Source organism: Syngnathus acus, chromosome 17 (genome assembly GCF_901709675.1).
Source record: "Syngnathus acus chromosome 17, fSynAcu1.2, whole genome shotgun sequence".
Lineage (NCBI taxonomy): Eukaryota > Metazoa > Chordata > Actinopteri > Syngnathiformes > Syngnathidae > Syngnathus > Syngnathus acus.
In genome coordinates, this window is record NC_051102.1 from 7,333,814 (window position 1) to 7,352,760 (window position 18,947).

Consider the following 18,947-nt stretch of genomic DNA (forward strand, 5'->3'; position numbering starts at 1 on the left):
AGCAAAGGAAAAAAGTGCTTTTATTTCTTAATCCTGTTTTTAGGCACGCCCGCCCCCCTTCCTGTACAAACCCCACCTGTCAGATAAAACACCCCCCCCCTCAACGAGAAATCCGAGCTAGTCGGAGTCACTGGATTGCTCAGAAGACGTCTGATCTTCGTCGTCCTCGTCGTCGTGCTGAGCAAAGATGAGAAAAGTACTGAGAAAACTTCAGTACTTGAGCACAAGTGCAATGACTTGCTAAAAGTAGCCTATTTTCCCGCACCCTCCGGCCATTGGAAGAAAAGATCACCTCATCATCTTCGCTGTCGCTGCTTCCGGACGTCTCGTCTTCTTCGTCATCATCCGACGACGACTCGCTCTTGTCGTCTTCCGAGTCAGACACGACGTCCTTCTACCGACGCAAGCCGGAGGTCAGCGAGCCGTCAGAGAGCTCGGCGGCAAAGGCGACGAGTGTTACCTTGGCTCGGTAGGCCATCGCTCGCTTGGCCACGCCCGCGGCGGGGGGCGTCACCTCGGCGGCCACCGCTTTGCCCTTGGCCGTTACCAGCACTTTGGGGGCGGGGCTAGCGCGTGCTTTGGACGTGCTGCGACGCTTCTGCGGGACGGTCACACACACAAAATGAACTTCAAGACAGGGATGGTACGGTCAAGTGTCAGATAAGCCTGGGGAGGGGCGCTCAACTTACCGAGGAGGTAAATTCCTTGTAGGCGGCGCGGTCCTGCGGGGACAAAGACTGATGGGGAGCGGGAGGTTATTGACGGGGTTCCAGCTCGATGGCTCGGCAAAGCGTGGCCGGATCGGTCAGGGCTGCGGTACCTTAAGCCACGCCTCCAGTAGCGAACGGTATCGCGCCTGCGTGGCGTCCACGTGTTTCTTGTATGTGTCCTTCTGACCGGCCGTCAACAAGTGCCAGCGCTTGCCGATCTCCACCATTCGCTCTTTCAGGCTGAAGTGGTTCAGCTCCCCGTTGGTCAGGAGCTCCTGAGAGAACATTTGATAGCCGCTCCTATTGGACGACAAGGTCATTGTTTGGGGAGGCGGGGGGGCTTGGCCACCCCGCACTTGCCCCCAATGTTTTGTGCACTCACACCGGTGGTTTCTTGGGTTCTCCGTCAAACTTGGGCTTCTTCTGAGCCGGCCTCCGGTCCAACAGCTCTCTCTGTGGGCCACGACAAAGCGTGACATCACCCAAACACTCCAAAGGCATTTATGGTCGACATTTCAGGGAAGTCACGACACCTCATATCGTTTCTGGTCCTCTGCGGCCTTCTTGATCCAGGGGATCTTTTCTTTCTTCTCCATGGCCTTCCAGACATCCTCCATTTCCGCTTGTGCTCGCCGGCGGTTGCTCTGTGCCGCCACACAAAAACAAGCTGTTACTGCAAAGGCGGTTGTTAGCGTGAAGCCCCGCCCTGCCTGGGACGCACTCTGCACTTGCTCAGGAAGTCACCGGCGACGCTATGCTGCCACATCTCCTCGGCCGTCTTGGGGGTCTCGAGAAGCTTGCCGCTCTTCTGGGGGGACCAAAGGTCAGGCTCTGGCTCCTGCAAGCGGGCCGACGTGTTGGTGGGTCGTGCCATGGCACAGTGAACCCAAAGCGACGTTTAGGACCTTGACGAGTGGCGACTTGGTCCTGTGCGGACTGGAAATGGCGCCCGACGGATGCCGAGCTCCACACAGCTTCTCCTCGCTGGCGACTCGGTCCCGATCCTCATCTGGAAGGCTCTGCAAGACCAACACCTTGGTTTTGACACCCGAGTAAACGCAAAGGCCCCGAGTTTCATTCCTGGACCTTTGCTTGTGAAGCTTGAGCAGAGCAGCTTACCTCCAGAAACCTCTGCAAGTCCACGTCGTACTGCTTCTTCCTCTGAAGGCAAACACCAGCGTCAAGGTCAACAGCGAGCGTCACGAAGGCAGCGGCGGCGAGGTGGGCGGTGCCCGCAAACCTGCTCGCAGCGCTTCTGAAACATGTCCTTCTCCTTCTGGTTCATCATCTTCCAGCGTTTGCTGCACAAAACCATGCGCTCCGTGCTCGGCACGTCCTTCATGTTCACCATCAACTCGGCGCAGTACAGCGAGTAGCCGTTGCTGCCCACCCCCCCAACAAAATAGAAAATATAGAAACAACTTTCACTTTGTTAGCTAGCCGCAAAAACAGCAAATAGCAGCGCCTCTGGCTGCTGAGTGTATGTGCGTGCGTGTTGCTCACGGAGGCGGTTTCGTTGGCCGGCCATCAAATTTGTCCTTGAGTTGCCTTTCTGCTTTGGTGAGAACAGAGCGCACGTGTTCGTCCGAGATGACGTCCGGATGAGCTTCATGGTACACTCTCATGCTGTCCTGAAGGGGCGCGGGCACGGCATCAAATGGCTGCTTTTGTCGTCGCTGTCGCCGTGGTGTTGCCATACCTCGTAGTCCTTTTGGAGCTCCAAGGCTTTGCTGATCCATTTGAGTCTTCGCTTGTCTGACAGCTGTGACCATTGTCTCCTCAGCACCTCTTTCAGCTCCTTCGGACTCACCTGGAAACACATGGCGGCATCTTCATCATCATCCTCCTCCTCCTCATTAGGGCCCCAAGCGATTCATCGTTTATCGGCCTTATTGTATCCCTTAAATTGTGTTGAAATGAATGCAGTTTTGACCTCGGGGTGCATCTTCATGTAGGTCTTCTTCTCGTGGCTGTACCAAAGCTGCTGAGGCGTTTTGGGCTTCTCGGGCAGCTCCGACTTTTTCCTCTCCTCCATCAGCTCGGGATGATCGTGCCTGCGACAGCAAGGCAGCGGTCAACGACGATGTGCCACAGGGGCCGCCGCCACGCCTTCCCGGCCGGCGCCTTACTTGAAGCGAGCCATGCTCTTCTCAAACGTTTCTTTCTCGTTCTGGAACTCTGCCACGTACTTTTGCTGCAACAAAAAAACACAACACGCAACTTCAGACATCGTCGGCCGTGTGGGCGGAGCTGCGTGCTGACCTTCTTCTTGTCGGGCAGCTCCCTATACTTCTTGGACAGAATCTTGGTCAGGTCCAGGTTGCTCATCTCTGGGTAGATTTTGGCGTACTTGGCTCGTTTCTCCATGAAAAAGCGGAAGTACGGCGTCAAGGGTTTCTTGGGGAAATCCGGATGCGTCTGTTGCAAAACAAAGCACAAAGCCAACTTGCTAACACGTTTTGGCAATGCCGGGCGGCCGCAGAGGCCTTTCTCTGGCAATTTCTCCATTTCTGATAAGGGGAGAAAAGTGAGACGGACCTTGAGCTTCTTGCCTTTGTAAGGATTTTTCACAAAGTCGATGGCGTCCATGATGAGCTCCGTCATGGTTCGGTACTTGCGCACCTGAAGACAACAATGCCATCACCTCTTTGCTTTTTTTTTTTTTTTTTTTTTTTTTCAAATACTTCCAATACAAAAAAAAGACAAATCACGCGTAAAGGCGTGCTAGACCCGCAGAGCGCAGCTTGGACCTTAAAGAAGCAAACGGGGAAATGCGCGTCCCAACGACGATGGCTCACAATGAGGATGACGTACCTCGGTGGACACTTTGCTCCACTTCTGTCGACACATTTCTCCCGAGAAGCTTCCGAAGCCCACTTTGTCCCAGTCAAAGTGCGACTCGGTGGTTTTGTACTTGGTGGCGTCCGTGCCGGGCAGGAGGCTGCGAATTCTCTCCAGCAGGGTCAGGCAGTCCTCTTGGCGCCACTCATCTGGGAACAGGCGCGGTCACAGCCGCCGCTCCATCACAAGCGCTCCTTTCCGCCACCACGGTGCTTGCTTACCTGTGACGATCTTCAGTCTGCCGCTAGGAGGCGCAGAGACGCCGCCGCCGTTCATCGTGCTGCGCCTGTCCGATGGAGCCGACTACACTTCTTGAGCGCACACAAACAAAAAGGGGCGTGAACATTCAACTTTTGCTTACCAGCCATCAAGATTTCCTTTGGCAGTCATTTAATAGTGCAGTAGAAAGTCCAATTTCACCGGCCGGGTCCTCGGAAGCTAGACGTCGCTTTCGGCGCATAGGGTCCAAATTCACCTTCAGACGGTCCACATTGGCCATGGTTTGTGCGCTCCACTATTGAGAGAGGCGAAAGACGCAGCCTGCCAATTGTCTTTCTCGAATTTGGAAAGCATCCGCGGTCGAGATGCGAGACACCAAGTGCGATCGAGTCGCACCGGAAGTGACGTCACATACCTTAAATTCCGGCCTTCAGAGGACGCAGCCTGTGGATTTGGACATAGCAATAGCCACCGTCCGTTGGCACCAACACAAGCCGCCAGATTATTTTAGTATGGTCAGCCCGAAAGTGAGAAACGACAGGGGAGCGAATCCAAAATTTAACGGGGAAAAGGTTAGCAACATGGATCGAGTCACGTTTACCGCAAAAGACGAAGGAGAAGAGGAAAAGGCGGGATGAGGCATTTATTTGGAGCAAAAAGAACAAAGAAATAAACACCACGTGTCGTTCAAATGTTGTCCGGTTGCGGTTTTGCTGGCGCTTGTGGTCGCGCGGGTGCAGGCAGCGGCTGAGTGAGACGCGCGAAGCCAGGCCAAGCTAAGCCAGGCCAAGCTAAGCCAGGCCGGAGCCAACAAGCCTCCACCGAGAGGCCGCCATGAAGAGAAGACAAGACGGCGCCTGGCAGCGAGCAGGCCTCCAACGCTCCGGAGTGACGCGGGGAAAAGTCCACTTTGGACTCACCTCGCGGTTCCGATGGGCACTCTGCACGCTCGTCGACACTGTGTAGCGATTCGGTGACCGGGCTTGCATCCAAGGTGGCCTTCCTTTGTGCCCGAAGCTCCGGGGAGTCAGGTCGAAAGCGATCCGACGAAAGGAGCGTCTGGTCCGGGATGAAACTCCGCCCAGCGCCGCAGGGGGAGGACCCCCGAGGCCAAACATGAAGACGAGGCGGAGAAAGGCAGTAGCGGCGCGCGCGACCTGGAGCCCACGGCCGCCGCAGCAGCACTTTGGAACTCGTTTGCTTTTCATTTCAACTAAAAGGCAACTTTCGGGCCTCCTGCAGAGCGAAGAGCAGTGAGGCTGGCGCGACCAAGATATACGTCGACGGCCATTCGCTCGGTGTCGTAGTCTCCAGCCCGGTGCAACCGATGTGCGTCGCAGCTCCCGAGGACCGACGGAGACCTCGGACCTCCGCATCCGAGTGCCATCTACCCGCTGCTTGGAAGCCCACCGGCCGCCTACTCCCGCCTCCTTGCTGGCTCTCCGAGTCCGGGCCGTCCTGTCCAGCCTTCGCTCTCCGGGCCGCCAGAACAAGGTATCAAAGTATAACACCTGAGCAGGCGAAAGTTAGCCCAGAATGTTGCGTCAAATCAAACAAAGCTGTCACTAAACACGCTGATGTCACCACAGCTGACATCTCCCTGCATCGAACGCCCCCAGCCGGCGCGGAGGAACAGCAGAACTACCGAAAAATACGCAAATACCGATTGCATGCACCCTGCTCTTAAAATACTGCAGAAGCTTAAAGCAGTCAGGATCTAAACACAAAGCCAAGAGCTTCTTTCCGTCAACAACAAATGAAGCCATAATGTCAGAATGGGTGTGTAAAATGTCTAAAAGGCTGTCAGCGGCATATGTATACATCGTTTTATTGATCGAGACAGATCGATAGACATACGCGAGATGTGTTGTATATTGATATAGATCGACAGACACACGAGATGTGTTTTAGAGAAAAATACAAACACCGACAGGACCACGTGGGAAATGGGGGCTCCCGGTAGTGTGAACTAAAGGCTTGTGTGGCTCAACTAGCTGTGAATTGGAAGAAGAGAAGAGGGACGTTAGTTAGTGAAAGACTTTAATGGCTGCAGAGTCGTCATTTCTTGACAGCAAGGACGTTCAAGCGGAGGTTCGTAGTTGGTTCGAGTTGCTTCGCACTTTGCACCGCTGGGTGGCAGTGCTGCACATTGTTTGCCAACCGCCATCCAACTCCACGAGAAGAAGTTTCACGATGACGTAAGAACGGCCCATGTGCTTGTTTGCGAGTCGAGCTGCTTACGTTTAGCACGCGGCCAACTATGTGCTATTTCGTCGTGACTTTTCCGTTTGGTCGCGATATTTGAGCTGACGGACTTAGGAGAGTTTACGTTCTAACTGGCGCAAGGTACACTTGATTTGAATTGAGAGGTGCAGACACTTTCAAAGCACGATGTGAGGGGAAGGACGGAGTCGAGTTCGACTTACCTTAAAAGCTGAGAAGATTCCCGCCAGCGTTGGTTTCTTGCTTGTTTCACGGTAAGCAGCTTAGACTTGTGTCGCTCCTTTAAAAGAGACATGGTGTAGAATTTAGTTTTTCAATGTTCATTCATTTAAAAAAAAAAGCCATTAATTTCAGTAATATGTCAAAAAAGTTCTATAACATGTGCCTTTTTTTTTTTTATACAAATTTAGGGTTTAGTAATGTCTAATTATATGGGGACTTGGCAACAGTCAATCAATTTGTCTTGAATGCAGCCCAAAGTTGGTGTGCAGAAGTGATGAGCTAAAAGGCCGTCTGAAGCCCCTCTCCGAGCAGTCTGTTCACAGGCAGGGGGAGTGTGATGTCACCGGTCTGAAGCGTGTTCTGATCCGCCACACATCACCATCTTGTCCTGTGCTGTGCAGTGCTTCCCATTAATTTTGCTCTCCTTGCTTGCAGACACAAGCCTGGCAAAGAGGCACCATCGTGGGATCTAATACTGTGGTGAGTGATTGAGCGAACAAAGGGGTGGGTCCGTGACAACATGCGGAAATGATGCAAACAAAAGGCCGAATTGTAGCTGCGACAGCCCGCCAGCAGTTTGTTCTCAAGGCGGGAAAACAGCTTTGACAAAAAAATACGACCGAAGCGTTTATCTGATCCTCGTTACTTAGTTGCAATGTTGTCGTGGGCATGTGACGTACCACGGCAGCCATTTCAACCTTCGTTTTGTTTTTCAGCGCTTTGGGTTGGACTGCCATCACGTGAAGAGATTGAAAGCGCAGCCTCTCCCTGTCCAGAAGGCTGTGTGCCATGCATTTAGGTATGGAGGTAAATTGGGGTCAAACGTTTTGTACTTAAAAAAACAAAACTCGTACTTGAAAAAATAAACCTTGAATCTGAAACTTAAATGTGCAGAGCTTAAAACTTGAAAAATAAAACAATGCATTCAAAATAAAAACACTTGTTTGAACTGTTTCTTGTTTCATTTCAACTGCCTTGTGAAAACTGCTCATAGCAACATTTTTTACAGTAATGCAAGAAGTTACTTTCTCTGGTAACTAGTTACTTTTATCAAAGTTACTAACGCTGTTACTTTTTGGATCAACTCTAACCAATAACTTTTTTTTTTTTTTTTAAAGTAACGTTCCCAACACTGATTTAAATACCCATTTTTGACAGTACTGAGCAGGATATAAATTGTAGTAAATTGTGAAAAAGAACATGCACTTGCTGACTCATTTATCTACAACCGGTCAAATTTTAATACTGATAACGTTGAAAAAAGGCGTTTAACGTGAGTGATGCTGCATTCGAGAAAGATGGGATGTCGGAATTTCGAATTCTTAAAAGTCCGGCTTGCGACCTTCCAAGAATGCAGCATAAACCAGCTCAGTGGCCTAGTGGTAGAGTGTCCGCCCTGAGACTGGAAGGTTGTGGGTTCAAACCCCGGCCGGGTCATACCAAAGACTATAAAAATGGGACCCATTGCCTCCCTGCTTGGCACTCAGCATTAAGGGTTGGAATTGGGGGGTTAGATCACCAACTGATTCCCGAGCGCGGCACCGCTGCTGCTCACTGCTCCCCTCTCCCCCAGGGGATGGATTAAAATCACACGGGGATGGGTTAAATGCAGAGGACAAATTTCACCACACCCAGGTGTGTGTGTGACGATCATTGGGACTTTAATCTTTAATCTTAAACCGTGGCTGCAGAGCGCAGTTCGAGGCGCGTCAACTTGGTTTTAGGGCGGGCAGAGTGATGACATCACTTCCGCATAGGAATCACTAGTCAAGATGGCGACGACCTGCGCGCAAACTCTAAGGCGAGCGTGCAGGTTTATGTTTGGACGTCCTGGTTTTGGGGCGAGCGGCTCCATTTTGCCGTCGCTTTGCTTTCGGAACGCTCCGCCGTGCAGGTAAGTACTAAGTACTCCATCTCTATTCCAGCGCAAGTACTCACACTCGGCCTACAGCAACGTCATCAACTCTGTCCTCCAAACATAAGGTTATTGGGTAAAGTGTAGTGACGTCATTGTTGTGGGGCGGGGCGTGCATGAGCAACGCTCGCCCTGTACTTTGACAACCGCAAAATACATGACCTAGCCTGGCAACACCAGCCCACATACAAGTGTACATCATCTGGAGCACTTGCCTCCGCTTACAAGCATGTGTCCACAATCATTGTTGCATTTGTGTTTGGCTCTGACCAACAGGACATTTTTCACACCCATTCTGACATGTTTGTTGCTTTTGTAGTAATGGTGGCGTGTTGGGGATCACTGGAGCTGCCTCGCCACAAAAAGGAGGAAGCGGAGGACAGCGACGCAGGAGAGGAGAAACCGTATGGACGGCGGCAACGGCAGGTAAGCCATGTCGTCCTTGAGCCAACTTTATATCTTGTTCTCCTCTCTTTTTGTTTGGTTTCCCCACAACTGCCTTGTCGCCCTTTTAGCCTTTTTGTTTTTCGGCTCATCCGAAGAGGTGCCGAGCAGCGAGGAGGAGCTGATTTTGCTTCTGAAGAAGGCCAAGGTTGCAAAGCGCTTCGTGCATTTACGAGCTCACCTCTCGTCGTCTCCCCTGTCACGTGATCTCGTCCGCAGCTCAGCATGTTAAGGGGCGAGCTGGAGGCGGCCTCGTCCTTCCTGCACGCCGCCGCCGCCATTGCACAACGGGAACGCCACCAAGCGGCCATCATCTACACGTACAGCCAGGTTGGAAAAGGCGGTAGCGTGGAGTCTTTCTTGTTGCCGAGTCCAGACTCTCTTATAGGCGCTCTGGCCATCACGTGACAATGTCTCCTCAGATGGCCAACCTGGCCTACGTTCAAGGTCACATGACTCAGGTGAGTAGGAGTTTGTTTGGCGGCCCATGGCTTCCTGCAGCGTGATGTCCCGCCTCTGGCCTAGCAGGCTGAGAAGCTCTTCAAGGCGACCATGAGCCACATGCTGGCCAACGGGACGCCGGAGGTGAGCCACCTTTGGGCCCACTCACCAGCTTGCCACTCAACAATTCCCGTTTGCAGGACGACAACGCCTTTGTGGAGATGTCCCTCAAGCTGGCCACCATGTACGCCCAAGAGAACAAGTAAGCAAGACACCCTAAGGGACGCCGGGGTCAGATCAGGTGAGTCCTGACCATGCGTGTGTGCGTGTGTGAGGACGGAGCTCGCCGAGCACGGTTTCAGGTTCTGCTTCGAGACTTTGGAGAGCAAAGTGCAAACGCTAGAGACGACGCCAGCGGATGAGCGAACAGGTGAGCGCAGGTTTGAAGGAGACATGTTTTTCATCTTGCCCTCCTTGTTCTTCACGCGCCACCTCTCTCTTGCTCCTGGCAGAGGCCGATGAGGTTCTGAGGAAGGACACCCATCTGCTTCTGGGTTTGTGTTTGGACTCTCACGCTCGCTACCTGGCGGCCACAAAGCGACTGACCCAGGCCGCCGCCCACTACCGCAGAGCTTTGGACATCTGCCGGCAGGAGCAGGGTCCGCATCACCACCAGGTGGGAGACGGCACATGCTCGTCAGACTTAGGTCTGCTGATGTCGGTCCTGTCCATACTCATGCATAAGAAGGATGACGAGTACTGAGATTGAAGTACTTGTACTCAGTCTGAGAAAAGAAGTGTGTGCGTGTATGTGATACTCACCCGCAGACACTGGTCCTGATGAGCGACCTGGCCACCATTTTGGATATGCAGGGTCGCCACGACGATGCCCTGGCGCTTATCAGTCAGGCAGTGGACGGGGGCCGAGTCTCGGGACACCAGGACCTTCACGTCCTCCTGGCCAACATGGCCGCTCTCCTGCTGCACGCAGGTGGGACGACGAGTCGCCCGGTGGGCCGATAACGGCAACCTGTCCTTCTCGGTTTACGTCTTCAGGTCGCCGCGACGACGGCCTGCGCACCTACCGCGAGGCCCTCGATCTGGCGCGGGAAGTGGATGATGGCGACGCTGTCCGGCACATCTTGCAGAACCTCAGCCGGGCCACCAAGACCGACCCCAGCCCAGAGGAGGCGGAGCAACGTGCTCCTTAGATGAGGGTCACAGGTCAAAAGGAGGGGAGAGGAAATAAAGGAGGTTGAAATCAACAAAGTCTGTTTGGTGATTTATTGAAGCCGAGAAGACAATGATGGCCAGCGCAAAGTTTCCTCTTAGTAACCACCATAGCCGCCTCGGCCGTAGCCCCCTCGGCCGTTGCCCCCTCGGCCGCCCCACCCTCTACCTCGGTAGCCCCCTCCTCCGCCATATGGCCCTCTTTCGCCTCGATAGCCTCGATAGCCTCCTCGGTAGCCCCCTCTTGCTTGGCCATAGCCGCCTCCCCCTCTGTATCCCCCACCTCCCCCCTGGTAGCCTCCTTCTCCGCCCCCTCTGTCAAAGCGTCCCATCTTGGGGGGGCGAGGGCCGTCGCCCATCCTGCAGAGAGACAAAGGTGCCCGTTAGCGTATCATTCTTCCAAAGAGTCGGCAAACATTGCATCAACTTGCTTTTGTCTTTACACTCTGTGTGTGTGTGTGTGTGTGTGTGTGTGTGTGTGTGTGTGTGTGTGTGTGTGTGTGTGTGTGTGTGTGTGTGTGTGTGTGTGTGTGTGTGTGTGTGTGTGTGTGTGTGTGTGTGTGTGTGTGTGTGTGTGTGTGTGAGTGAATCGCCACCACCCATTTTGGGACAGATTTAAAAAAGACTAGATGAACTGAACGTTTGTATTCTTAAGCACTTCAACTCTGCAAAGAAAGCAGTTTCTTACTCACCTGCGGTTGGCGGCGGCGGCCAGGTTGACTCCCGCGGCGGAAGGCTTGGACACATGTCGGATGAGGTTAAGCAGCCGCTGGTTGCTTTGGTCCAACTGGGAGATGTGCTCAGGCTCTTTGCTCACTTCCACCACCACAGCCTCCAGCGCCACCCGGAGAGCCAGGATGTGGCCTGCAGTCTCGTGAGGGAGCCGCAGCTTGATCCTGTGCGCATCACATGAGCTGTTTACTCATTTTTCTGGACTTTTTAAGTAAAGTCAAGCGTACCATCTGCCGGTTGAAGTGCTTGTGATTAAAAGGGGGGGAGCATCACGCCCTTATCAAGCCCTCCAAATTAGAAAAACGACTTAACTCTTGGTTGGCACAGAACGTTTTGATCCTACTGGATGACCGAGAGTAACTCCAAAACTTTGGAAAAGGCTATTGGCTGCTACCATGTGCTTCGTCAAAAAAGTGAAATATGAAAAGGGGGAGGACAGCCCCCGCTATTGCCGCTACCTACACCTTCCAACAGCGCCAGGCCAAGGGCCACCTTGCTACATGGAGTGGATTCATTTCTCACCAGTCGTCCAGCTCCACCACGTCTCCGTCGGAGTAGACCTTCTTGCAAGCGAATAGCAGAAGCTGCAGGGCACTAACCAACGTCATCCCTTTGGCGGAAATGGCTCGTGTGCGAATCTGCCGAGGCCGCACAAAAACGATAAGGCGTACTTCGGGAGCGGCCTGCGATGTGCTTGCGCTAGTCGCCAACAGCCGCTCTGAGCGCTCACGTCACCTTCTCGCTGAAAACGAAGAAGGGCGACGGGTAGGCGAGGTCGTGGTTGGTGAAAGGGCAGTTGACGGAAGTTTTGTGGATGAGGGCGTTGCGTCCCTCCGTGGTGAGGATCTTCCTCTTCTCCTTGTGAAAGCAAACGTTGGGATAGGCGCCGTACGTCAGCAGAGACACCACCACGTCCAAGTTGTTGTCCGGGCCCACTGCCGTGAACGTCTGTGTCAACAGACACTCTGAAAGGCATGCGCGCCATCGCAAAATTAGGACACACCCACACAAACCATCTTTGGACAGACTTCTCTCCAAAAGATTGACACCGTTCGAGCGGGGACGGCGACGGAGCAGCTGGCAAACCCGAGCGGGTACCTTCGGGAAATCCAGAGTTGGCCAGGATCTCCTTGAGCTGGACTTTGGCCTCCCAGGTCATCCGCAGGGTTGCCATGTTGAGACGTTTGTGTTCGCAGAAGCGACTTTCCGCCTCCTCGCCGTTGATCCTGAGAGGGAGTTTGAGGCCATGAGCGGCGGAGGGCGGCTGGTGGTGACGTCGCACCCACCTGACTTCGTCCCAGGCCTGGAAGACGCACAAGAGTGCGACGTGGTCTGAGAAGCGGGTGCCGGCAAAGTTCCTGTGGACGAAGCCCAGACGCTTGCCCTCGCTAATGAAGGGTTCTTGGAAGCAGGTCGCCGCCGAGATGGTGCACATGGCGTCTCCCACGCTAGACACACATGCACACGCATCAAGACAGGCAGCAAGCAAAGCAGCAGCAACAGCAAGTGGAGGAAACTGACTGGAAAATGCAGCCCATGATCATCATCTTTCCTAGCCGAGGCTCGATGGGCAAGCGGGCCAAGATGCGCCCCAGCGGAGTCAGCTCATCGTTCGAATCCAGCGCGTCCAGTTCTGCGCATAAAGCCGAGGTTGTTGCGTGGCCGCTGCGGCGTGCGTGTGTGCGTGTGCGGGCCTCACCTCTGAGCGTGTGTTCCGCCTCTATGACGGCATCCAGCGGCGGCGGCTCGATAGCTTTAGACAGGAAGTGACCGATGGCGCCCAGCCTCAGCAGCTTGATGCTCAGGGCAACTTCATGCAGCGGAGTTCTAAAGATCTCGGGAGTCATGTGGGTCTCCAGCCTACAAGCGCACGTGCACGCACAGAGTCAATTTACGGGGGCGGGGTTGTGCTCGCTGTGGCCGCGGTCATACTTGTCAAATCGCGCGCGGCTGCAGAGGTGGAAACAGAACCCGGCTCGAACTCGGCCGGCCCGCCCTTTCCTCTGCTCCAGGTTGGTTTTGGAGGCCCACACGGTGGCGTAGTTGGTCATGTTGTTGTGAGATGTGAACAGCTTCACCTTCTGCCTGCACGCAGGGCATCATGACATGGACAGGCGAGTCACTCAACACATTTCATTTCAATTCCTTTCGTTTTCAAGATGTCGGAGAGGGAGGCGGCCGCGACGAAACTTACTTGCAGGAGTCGATGACGTAGACCACGTCGTTGATGGTGATGCTGGTCTCGGCAATGTTGGTGGACAAAATCACCTGCGGGGGCAAGACAAGCGTGACATGAAATGAGACGACACGCGTTGAGAGTAGCGAGGCTTTTTGAGTTGGCACAAAGATCCAAGATGGCAGAGAGCCACGCCGCCGGCCTACGAGACGTTACCAACCTTCCTGACGTCATCCGGCACAGGATCAAAGACTTGCCTTTGCTCCTCTCTGGGAATCTGAGAGTGTAGCGGGAGAATGCGGTATCGGCTCGGGCCTGAAAGTACAGCACAGAGCGACGTGACACACCAGCAAAGGATGGGCGGCCGGCCGCCACGGAACGTGGACGTACCAAAGTGGGGATTGCACTCCAGGTGGCGCTGCATGGCGTAAATGAGGTTCCAGCCTGGTAGGAAGACCAGGACGGCACCCAGCACGCGCAGTGTCTCGATGTACTTGAGCAGAGCCTCCACCAGCTCGAAAGACAGCTCCTTCTCGTTCAACTGTGCCATGGAGCGCTTGGTTTCCGCCGAGTACTCGTCCCCGCATAGCACGTTGCAGTTGACCTGCGAGGGCGCGGCAACGCTCAGGCGGTGAGGCGAGCTGCCACCGGCCAGCCAGCGTTGGCATAACTTACGTCTTCGTCTGCGCCGCCTTCCTCATCTTTGTCTCTCTTCTTGCGCTCAAGCGGGGGCGGCACAAAGTTGGTCATCTGGATGCAGTCTTCCAGGAAGTACTCTGTGCCGTACATCACACAAACGCAAACATGTCAAAGCACTTTCACGGTGCTCTCGAGTAAAGCACAACGGCAATGCGCGCGCACAAACACAACTTTTGGTTTGTCTTGACCTCGACAAGGACACGCTTGGAGCCGCTCAAATGAATGGATCTTTTTTTCTGGTGTCGCCATCGTCCCTACCTTGCACGGAGAAGGTGCGTCCGAACACTTCGATGACCGGGCAGTCGAAGAAGTACTCCCGGAACATGCTGGTGTCGATGGTGGCCGACATGAGGATGACGCGGATCTCCGGGAATGCCAAGACCACGTCCCTGAGGACGACCATCAGGAAGTCCGTCTGTGGATACGCACGGGGACAAAAAGGTGAGGTGGGCGAAGCCGGGGGCGCTCGCTCGCAAACGGCTCACATTGATGTCTCTCTCGTGGATCTCATCCACGATGACGTGGCTGATTCCTCGAATCCCCGCCTCCAGTTTTCTCAGGAGTACGCCTGAAAGAGAGAGCACGCGTCAGGGCAGGCCGCCCGAGCACAAGAAGACATCGCCCTACATACCGATGGTGCAGAAAAGGATGCTGCCGTGAGGGCGGGGCAGGATGGACTCAAAGCGGACGCTGTAGCCGCAGCTCCGACCCAGATCCTCCGCCCTCTCCGTGGCCACGCGCTCCGCCACCGACACAGCGCTGATACGTCTGGGCTGAACACGGATACCGAAACAGATTTCAAGATGAAAACCACAAACGGAGCTCGAGAAAAGATTATTTACACCACTCCAGAGAGCAAGAGATCCCTGACAAGTTCCCAGTTGACTTGCGGCCCGCATCTGCGCACCTGCGTGACCACGATGTTGCAGTGGGCGGCTTGGCCCGCCTTGATGAAGCGGTCCAGGATGTACTGTGGGACCTGAGTGGTTTTGCCGCAGCCGGTGGCCCCTCTGATGATTACCACTGAGTTGTTGTTCACTGCGGACATAATGTCCTCCTCAAATTTCTTGACAGGCAGCTGCTCGCGCTCGCTCAGCATCTGCGCAGACGCAAGTTCCATGACATCCATGATGATCTGCACTCGAGTTAAAAACTTGCCTCGTCTCAATAAACGTCGGTTCGGCTCAGGTACCTTGTGAAGGTGCTCGTCGTGCTCCAGCCGCTCTGTCATCTCATGCTGAAGGTCATTACTGATTTGCTCCGGCGTGCACTGCGACAAAGCGGAAGCGACGTTATGGAGCGCCTTGGTGACAACAAGCTCAATTGGGCGGACAAGATCTGGCTGCATCGAAATCATTTTTTTTTTATCAAAGATGGATTAGCTCCTCATTGTTGCAGATGAAATACAAGTTGCAAAGTTTGCCTGAACGCCGTTTCCGCCAATTGGATGTCAAATAAGTGTAGCAAATTGCCTGACGACCGCGCGGGACACGACGGCTCACTCACAAAGGCCAGCGGGCCCTCGTCGATGTTGCTGCTGGTCCAGGGGTTCCAGTTGACCTGTGGCGGGGACCATGGCACCACGCCTGCCCCACTCTGCCGCTGAGATGGCTCAAACGCCGACACCTTGGCGGGAAGCAACGATACTGTCTCGCCGGGGTTTGCAGGCTGAACAGGAAGTAGAAGACGGCCTCAGAGGAGGTTGCTGTGTGCGTGTGTGTCTGTGTGAGGCGTGATGACTCACGGGCGGAGGGATCCGCACCCCGAGCTCCTCAACGACAACGCTGAGCTGCTGCTGGAGCTCCGGAGTCAGCGGCACATCAAACACTTCCAGCTGCAGACGTAAACGACGCACACGGTCAGAGTCGGACGCAGACTCAAAATAATTCCAGCAAATTTTAGACTTCGTCCTCATCTGGTAGTGAAACATTTCAAAGGGCAAGAAACGAACGGGCGGCGAGCATTTACGCGTTCTCCCTCCTTCTTTTTGGTGACGCCCGAGTAGGGCTCGATGACGCCCAAGTGGTACAGCTGGCGCACCAGAGACAGGGCGCACGACTGCGCCGCCAGCTTCTTGTTGGAGCCATGCTCGCGTGCGGTCACACCTGCAGGGGGGGGGTGGGGGGGGGAGGTTGTCACATACGAACAGGTCACCACACAGATTTTCTCTGCGACTCAAGAATCCGTCACGGCTCTGTTGGGAACACCTCCCTCAATCAGAAGGAACGGAGTTTCAAGTGCATGGGGGACAAGGCAAATTTGGGCGCGCCCATTCCGAAAAGGAGGGAAAGATACGGCCGAGCAAGTCGTGCAATTACAACTTTGATTATTACACGCGCCACAATTACAAAATTGGGTGGATATTACGGAAAGGAGACAAGCCGACGACGAGGTGCTGCGTTATGTCTAGGCGACACGGATGACGTCAGTCAAAACTTTTTTCTGCTCAACATTCCCAACACAGCCCACGGGAGAGCGGGAGGTCTTACGGCGGCCAAGTTGTCGGACATGCAGCTGCATCTCGGCGATGAAGCTCCTGCGCACACACATTCCATTAAGTTGAGCACCACCGCTCAGACAAGACACTAGTCAACTCACCTGACCCCACTGACTTTTGTGCGTTTTTCTGCCGGACTTGAGCTTCAAGGGGCGGGACCTGGCCGCCTGGGGGGCGCGGCCCGCGGAGACGGCGTCATCAGAACAGATCTCAAAACACCACCAGAAGCCTTTAGCGCTTCTAAAGCCATTCTGGTGTCTTCCCTCGGGGTTCTGATGACGCCGGGCCGCGGCCGTCCGTGACCTTGCAGTCGTCCAGCAGAAAAGCACACGCTAGCTAAAGAAGGCAAAGGTCACCAGCAGCGGGCGAGCAGCATCGCCAGAACAGAAGGTCAGAACCGGGGCCGGTCCACCGTGGCTCTTAAAGAATTCAAGTGAGAGTCCAAAGAGCCACGTGAGGCCCAAAGATGTTTTCAGAGTGCGGATGCTGCTCGTCCGTCTGGACTTTTCGCCGGGAGGTTCCGCCGCAGACCTGTTGTGGTCGGGCCCCACTTGGCTGTATTTATACTCAGCGCTGGTCTTCTCCTTCTGGAAGAACTGGTTGAGACGGGCTTTGGCGTTCTCCAGAGTCCAGTTGCCATGAAGACTGGCGTTCAGGTCAACCTCCTCCGACTCCAGAGTCTGCGGGTCACAAAGTCCGGCGGCAAATGGCTTAGCCTTTCTGGTTGCCGTCAATGCGTGGCAAGTGAGCGTCGTCCTACCGCCTGAGCTTCTTGTTCATCCCGCCTGGCGTAGTAGTCCTTCAGGTTGGCGCCACGCTCCCAGTCAGCTCCCCCACCGCCGCCAGAGTACCCCAGTCCAGTTACCCCCGGAACTGGAGCAGCCCGCATCTCCTCTGCGAGGCGCAGGCAAAACACCAAAGAGGCTGACCACTTTCCGTAGCAGACCGGCTTTCCACTCAAAACGGTTTTGTCATTGGCGTTTTGTGACAGCTACAACAAAGCAGACGTTTGCATAAAAAATACACGCGTCACCTTGTTCCGCCTTAACCACCAGATGAGGTGGCAGCGGCCCGCTGGACGGCAGACTCCCAAAGGGCGCCTTGGCTTCTCCGTCAGGCTGATGGGTGCCCGGCACGCCCGCGTGCTGGGCCACGCCCGCCTGCTGGCACAAAATACTTGTTAGCGCGAAGGGTGGGTGACGACCTTCTCATAGGTTGCGCGGCGCACAACGGGACTCACGCCAAGGGCCGGAACCTCGGCGGCGCTCATTTCTCCCACCCGGACCAGAAAGTTGACAAAGTCCCGAGCGGCGTTGGACTGGGCGTCTTTCTTGTTGGTGGAGTTGCCCATGCCGGTGTAGTTGAAGCCGTCCACGCGTACCTGCGGCACAGACCAGGAGAACATCTTGGAGGCGAAGGACGAGGACAGTCGCACGTCCGTCGGTCCTCACAATTGTGCAAATGCACTCGAAATGAAATGATGAACACACCTCACACATGAATCGGTTTTTGGTGCCGGCGGCGCGGATGTCATAGTTGGGGGTTAACTTTTTTTTGCCACACCATGCGTACAGGAAGTTCTTGATGTCAGCCATGGCAAAGACGGGATGAGCGTCTTTCCCTCTTGCACCGACACTGCGCAAGCACAAAACAATCTTTATTGCATAATTTTGTGGTTTACATTGGTAAATAAGCATGCATTTTTGGGAGCGGGCGCTGAGCAGTTGCTTGCTATCAGAGGTGCCGTGCCACGATGGCTCCGTTTTTTAACTCTCGTTTGCTATGCGAATTTCAGCAATTTTGTCAACTACAAATGTCTCTGAGCGATGCCAGATCCATTCCACCGTGACCTCTGACGGTCATCTCTTCATTTTTATTTTCTTTATGGGTATGAATTGAAAGAACTTAATTTATCATACGTTTCCATGTATCAGTGTAGCTTACCAACATTACCTACATTTGGAAAACAGGTTAAAAATTAAGAATGTTTTGGGAGCTTTAAATTCGGATTCAACAAAACGGTCAAATAAAAGATTTGGGGTCCCGAATAAGTCACCACCAAGTGCTGCATTTTCAGACTTTTTCTTGATTTAAAAGAAAATGATGCCCGTGTCACACACTTAAATGAATTGAACCTTGTCGTTGGTGTTAATTGTTGCTACGGCAAGCTAGTATCTTAACTTGCTTTGCTGTCATTTCAAGCTTGGACCTTAAGACGTCCAAATATTTCACGTTATCGCACATTGCGGACATTTTACATGCGATTCCTTAGCATTAGCAACAAATTGAATTGAACAAAAAAATGAGCCGCTTTTCCACGGTTTCGCTGAATGAGCTAAAACAAAAGAGCTAAGGCTTTGCCCGCGCTACTCTTATTTGCTGCATTTCGCGTCAACTCGCCAACGTTAACCGACACGGGCGAGCTTTATCTCTTTGTCAAAGCGTTTTTTGCTCACGTTTGGTGTTGCTCCTGCGAGTAACGCTCAAATAACGGCTCCGTGAATATCAGTACGTCGTCCCGACAGGATGCCCTCGTCTTCTTCGGCTTTGTTTTGAGTTCACGCGCACCTTATGTGCATTGCTGCCCCCTACTGATCA

The 18,947-nt window shown here is 54.0% G+C and overlaps 3 protein-coding genes and 1 long non-coding RNA gene across 15 annotated transcripts; 2 read left to right on the forward strand and 2 right to left on the reverse strand.

Moving 5' to 3' along the window:
* Window positions 1-2: 2 nt before the first annotated feature.
* Window positions 3-5,527, reverse strand: ubtfl (upstream binding transcription factor, like). Of its 4 annotated transcripts, none has more exons than XM_037276867.1 (20): window positions 4,691-5,527; window positions 3,773-3,862; window positions 3,525-3,700; window positions 3,249-3,332; window positions 2,973-3,128; window positions 2,840-2,904; window positions 2,644-2,764; window positions 2,410-2,520; window positions 2,214-2,341; window positions 1,951-2,092; window positions 1,830-1,871; window positions 1,616-1,729; window positions 1,432-1,518; window positions 1,244-1,354; window positions 1,093-1,163; window positions 821-1,010; window positions 690-737; window positions 461-598; window positions 293-394; window positions 3-177 (listed from the first exon to the last, which is right to left on the reverse strand). In XM_037276867.1, the coding sequence occupies exons 2-20, from the start codon at window positions 3,825-3,827 to the stop codon at window positions 118-120; spliced, it is 2,001 nt and encodes a 666-aa protein (XP_037132762.1). In that variant the 5' UTR covers window positions 3,828-3,862; window positions 4,691-5,527; the 3' UTR covers window positions 3-117. The 4 variants fall into 4 exon arrangements, with proteins under 4 accessions (XP_037132762.1, XP_037132760.1, XP_037132758.1 ...); XM_037276865.1 differs by having other exon boundaries at window positions 1,432-1,548; window positions 5,139-5,526; XM_037276863.1 differs by having other exon boundaries at window positions 1,432-1,548; window positions 4,691-5,526.
* A 28-nt stretch (window positions 5,528-5,555) lies between these two features.
* LOC119137515 lies at window positions 5,556-7,164 on the forward strand. 3 transcript variants are annotated; one of them, XR_005100926.1, is made up of 3 exons: window positions 5,556-6,247; window positions 6,467-6,695; window positions 6,932-7,164. It is a non-coding gene; the product is annotated as an uncharacterized LOC119137515 (long non-coding RNA). The 3 variants fall into 3 exon arrangements; XR_005100925.1 differs by having other exon boundaries at window positions 6,651-6,695; XR_005100924.1 differs by lacking the exon at window positions 5,556-6,247 and having other exon boundaries at window positions 6,254-6,695.
* Window positions 7,165-7,957: 793 nt separating this feature from the next.
* Window positions 7,958-10,280, forward strand: ttc19 (tetratricopeptide repeat domain 19). 4 transcript variants are annotated; one of them, XM_037276183.1, is made up of 11 exons: window positions 7,958-8,109; window positions 8,450-8,556; window positions 8,646-8,722; window positions 8,794-8,904; window positions 8,997-9,035; window positions 9,103-9,159; window positions 9,216-9,277; window positions 9,351-9,445; window positions 9,528-9,691; window positions 9,844-10,006; window positions 10,072-10,280. In XM_037276183.1, the coding sequence occupies exons 1-11, from the start codon at window positions 7,988-7,990 to the stop codon at window positions 10,224-10,226; spliced, it is 1,152 nt and encodes a 383-aa protein (XP_037132078.1). In that variant the 5' UTR covers window positions 7,958-7,987; the 3' UTR covers window positions 10,227-10,280. The 4 variants fall into 4 exon arrangements, with proteins under 4 accessions (XP_037132078.1, XP_037132079.1, XP_037132080.1 ...); XM_037276184.1 differs by having other exon boundaries at window positions 9,889-10,006; XM_037276185.1 differs by lacking the exon at window positions 8,646-8,722 and having other exon boundaries at window positions 7,969-8,109.
* A 4-nt stretch (window positions 10,281-10,284) lies between these two features.
* On the reverse strand, window positions 10,285-18,923 carry dhx9 (DEAH (Asp-Glu-Ala-His) box helicase 9). 4 transcript variants are annotated; one of them, XM_037276180.1, is made up of 28 exons: window positions 18,806-18,923; window positions 17,840-17,984; window positions 17,590-17,730; window positions 17,383-17,509; window positions 17,110-17,243; window positions 16,881-17,029; window positions 16,342-16,388; window positions 15,821-15,957; window positions 15,597-15,686; window positions 15,359-15,520; window positions 15,045-15,122; window positions 14,760-14,951; window positions 14,484-14,625; window positions 14,338-14,420; window positions 14,111-14,267; window positions 13,829-13,929; window positions 13,544-13,757; window positions 13,374-13,468; window positions 13,172-13,245; window positions 12,910-13,062; window positions 12,677-12,837; window positions 12,499-12,610; window positions 12,264-12,425; window positions 12,076-12,203; window positions 11,713-11,942; window positions 11,500-11,615; window positions 10,938-11,141; window positions 10,285-10,605 (listed from the first exon to the last, which is right to left on the reverse strand). In XM_037276180.1, exons 2-28 carry the CDS (start codon window positions 17,942-17,944, stop codon window positions 10,344-10,346), a joined length of 3,756 nt encoding a protein of 1,251 aa, XP_037132075.1. In that variant the 5' UTR covers window positions 17,945-17,984; window positions 18,806-18,923; the 3' UTR covers window positions 10,285-10,343. The 4 variants fall into 4 exon arrangements, with proteins under 4 accessions (XP_037132075.1, XP_037132074.1, XP_037132077.1 ...); XM_037276179.1 differs by having other exon boundaries at window positions 17,383-17,512; XM_037276182.1 differs by lacking the exons at window positions 16,881-17,029; window positions 17,110-17,243; window positions 17,383-17,509; ... (1 more) ...; window positions 17,840-17,984; window positions 18,806-18,923 and adding an exon at window positions 16,465-16,666.
* Between the last annotated feature and the right edge of the window lie 24 nt (window positions 18,924-18,947).

What these genes read in the sequence shown, in the direction of transcription:
- ubtfl (XM_037276865.1), bottom strand. Translation starts at nt 3,827, where the DNA reads ATGAACGGCGGCGGCGTCTCTGCGCCTCCTAGCGGCAGACTGAAGATC. An exon ending in ACAAAGGCAAGAAGCTCAAG is followed by an intron (nt 3,129 to 3,248) that starts GTCCGTCTCACT and finishes GTTTTGCAACAG; the next exon opens with ACGCATCCGGATTTCCCCAA. An exon ending in AGGACCAGAAACGATATGAG is followed by an intron (nt 1,164 to 1,243) that starts GTGTCGTGACTT and finishes CGTGGCCCACAG; the next exon opens with AGAGAGCTGTTGGACCGGAG.
- ttc19 (XM_037276183.1), top strand. Translation starts at nt 7,988, where the DNA reads ATGGCGACGACCTGCGCGCAAACTCTAAGGCGAGCGTGCAGGTTTATG. An exon ending in CGGAACGCTCCGCCGTGCAG is followed by an intron (nt 8,110 to 8,449) that starts GTAAGTACTAAG and finishes TTGCTTTTGTAG; the next exon opens with TAATGGTGGCGTGTTGGGGA. An exon ending in ATGGACGGCGGCAACGGCAG is followed by an intron (nt 8,557 to 8,645) that starts GTAAGCCATGTC and finishes TCGCCCTTTTAG; the next exon opens with CCTTTTTGTTTTTCGGCTCA.
- dhx9 (XM_037276179.1), bottom strand. Translation starts at nt 17,944, where the DNA reads ATGGCTGACATCAAGAACTTCCTGTACGCATGGTGTGGCAAAAAAAAG. An exon ending in ATGAACAAGAAGCTCAGGCG is followed by an intron (nt 17,030 to 17,109) that starts GTAGGACGACGC and finishes TGTGACCCGCAG; the next exon opens with ACTCTGGAGTCGGAGGAGGT. An exon ending in ACGCACCTTCTCCGTGCAAG is followed by an intron (nt 13,930 to 14,110) that starts GTAGGGACGATG and finishes TGTACGGCACAG; the next exon opens with AGTACTTCCTGGAAGACTGC.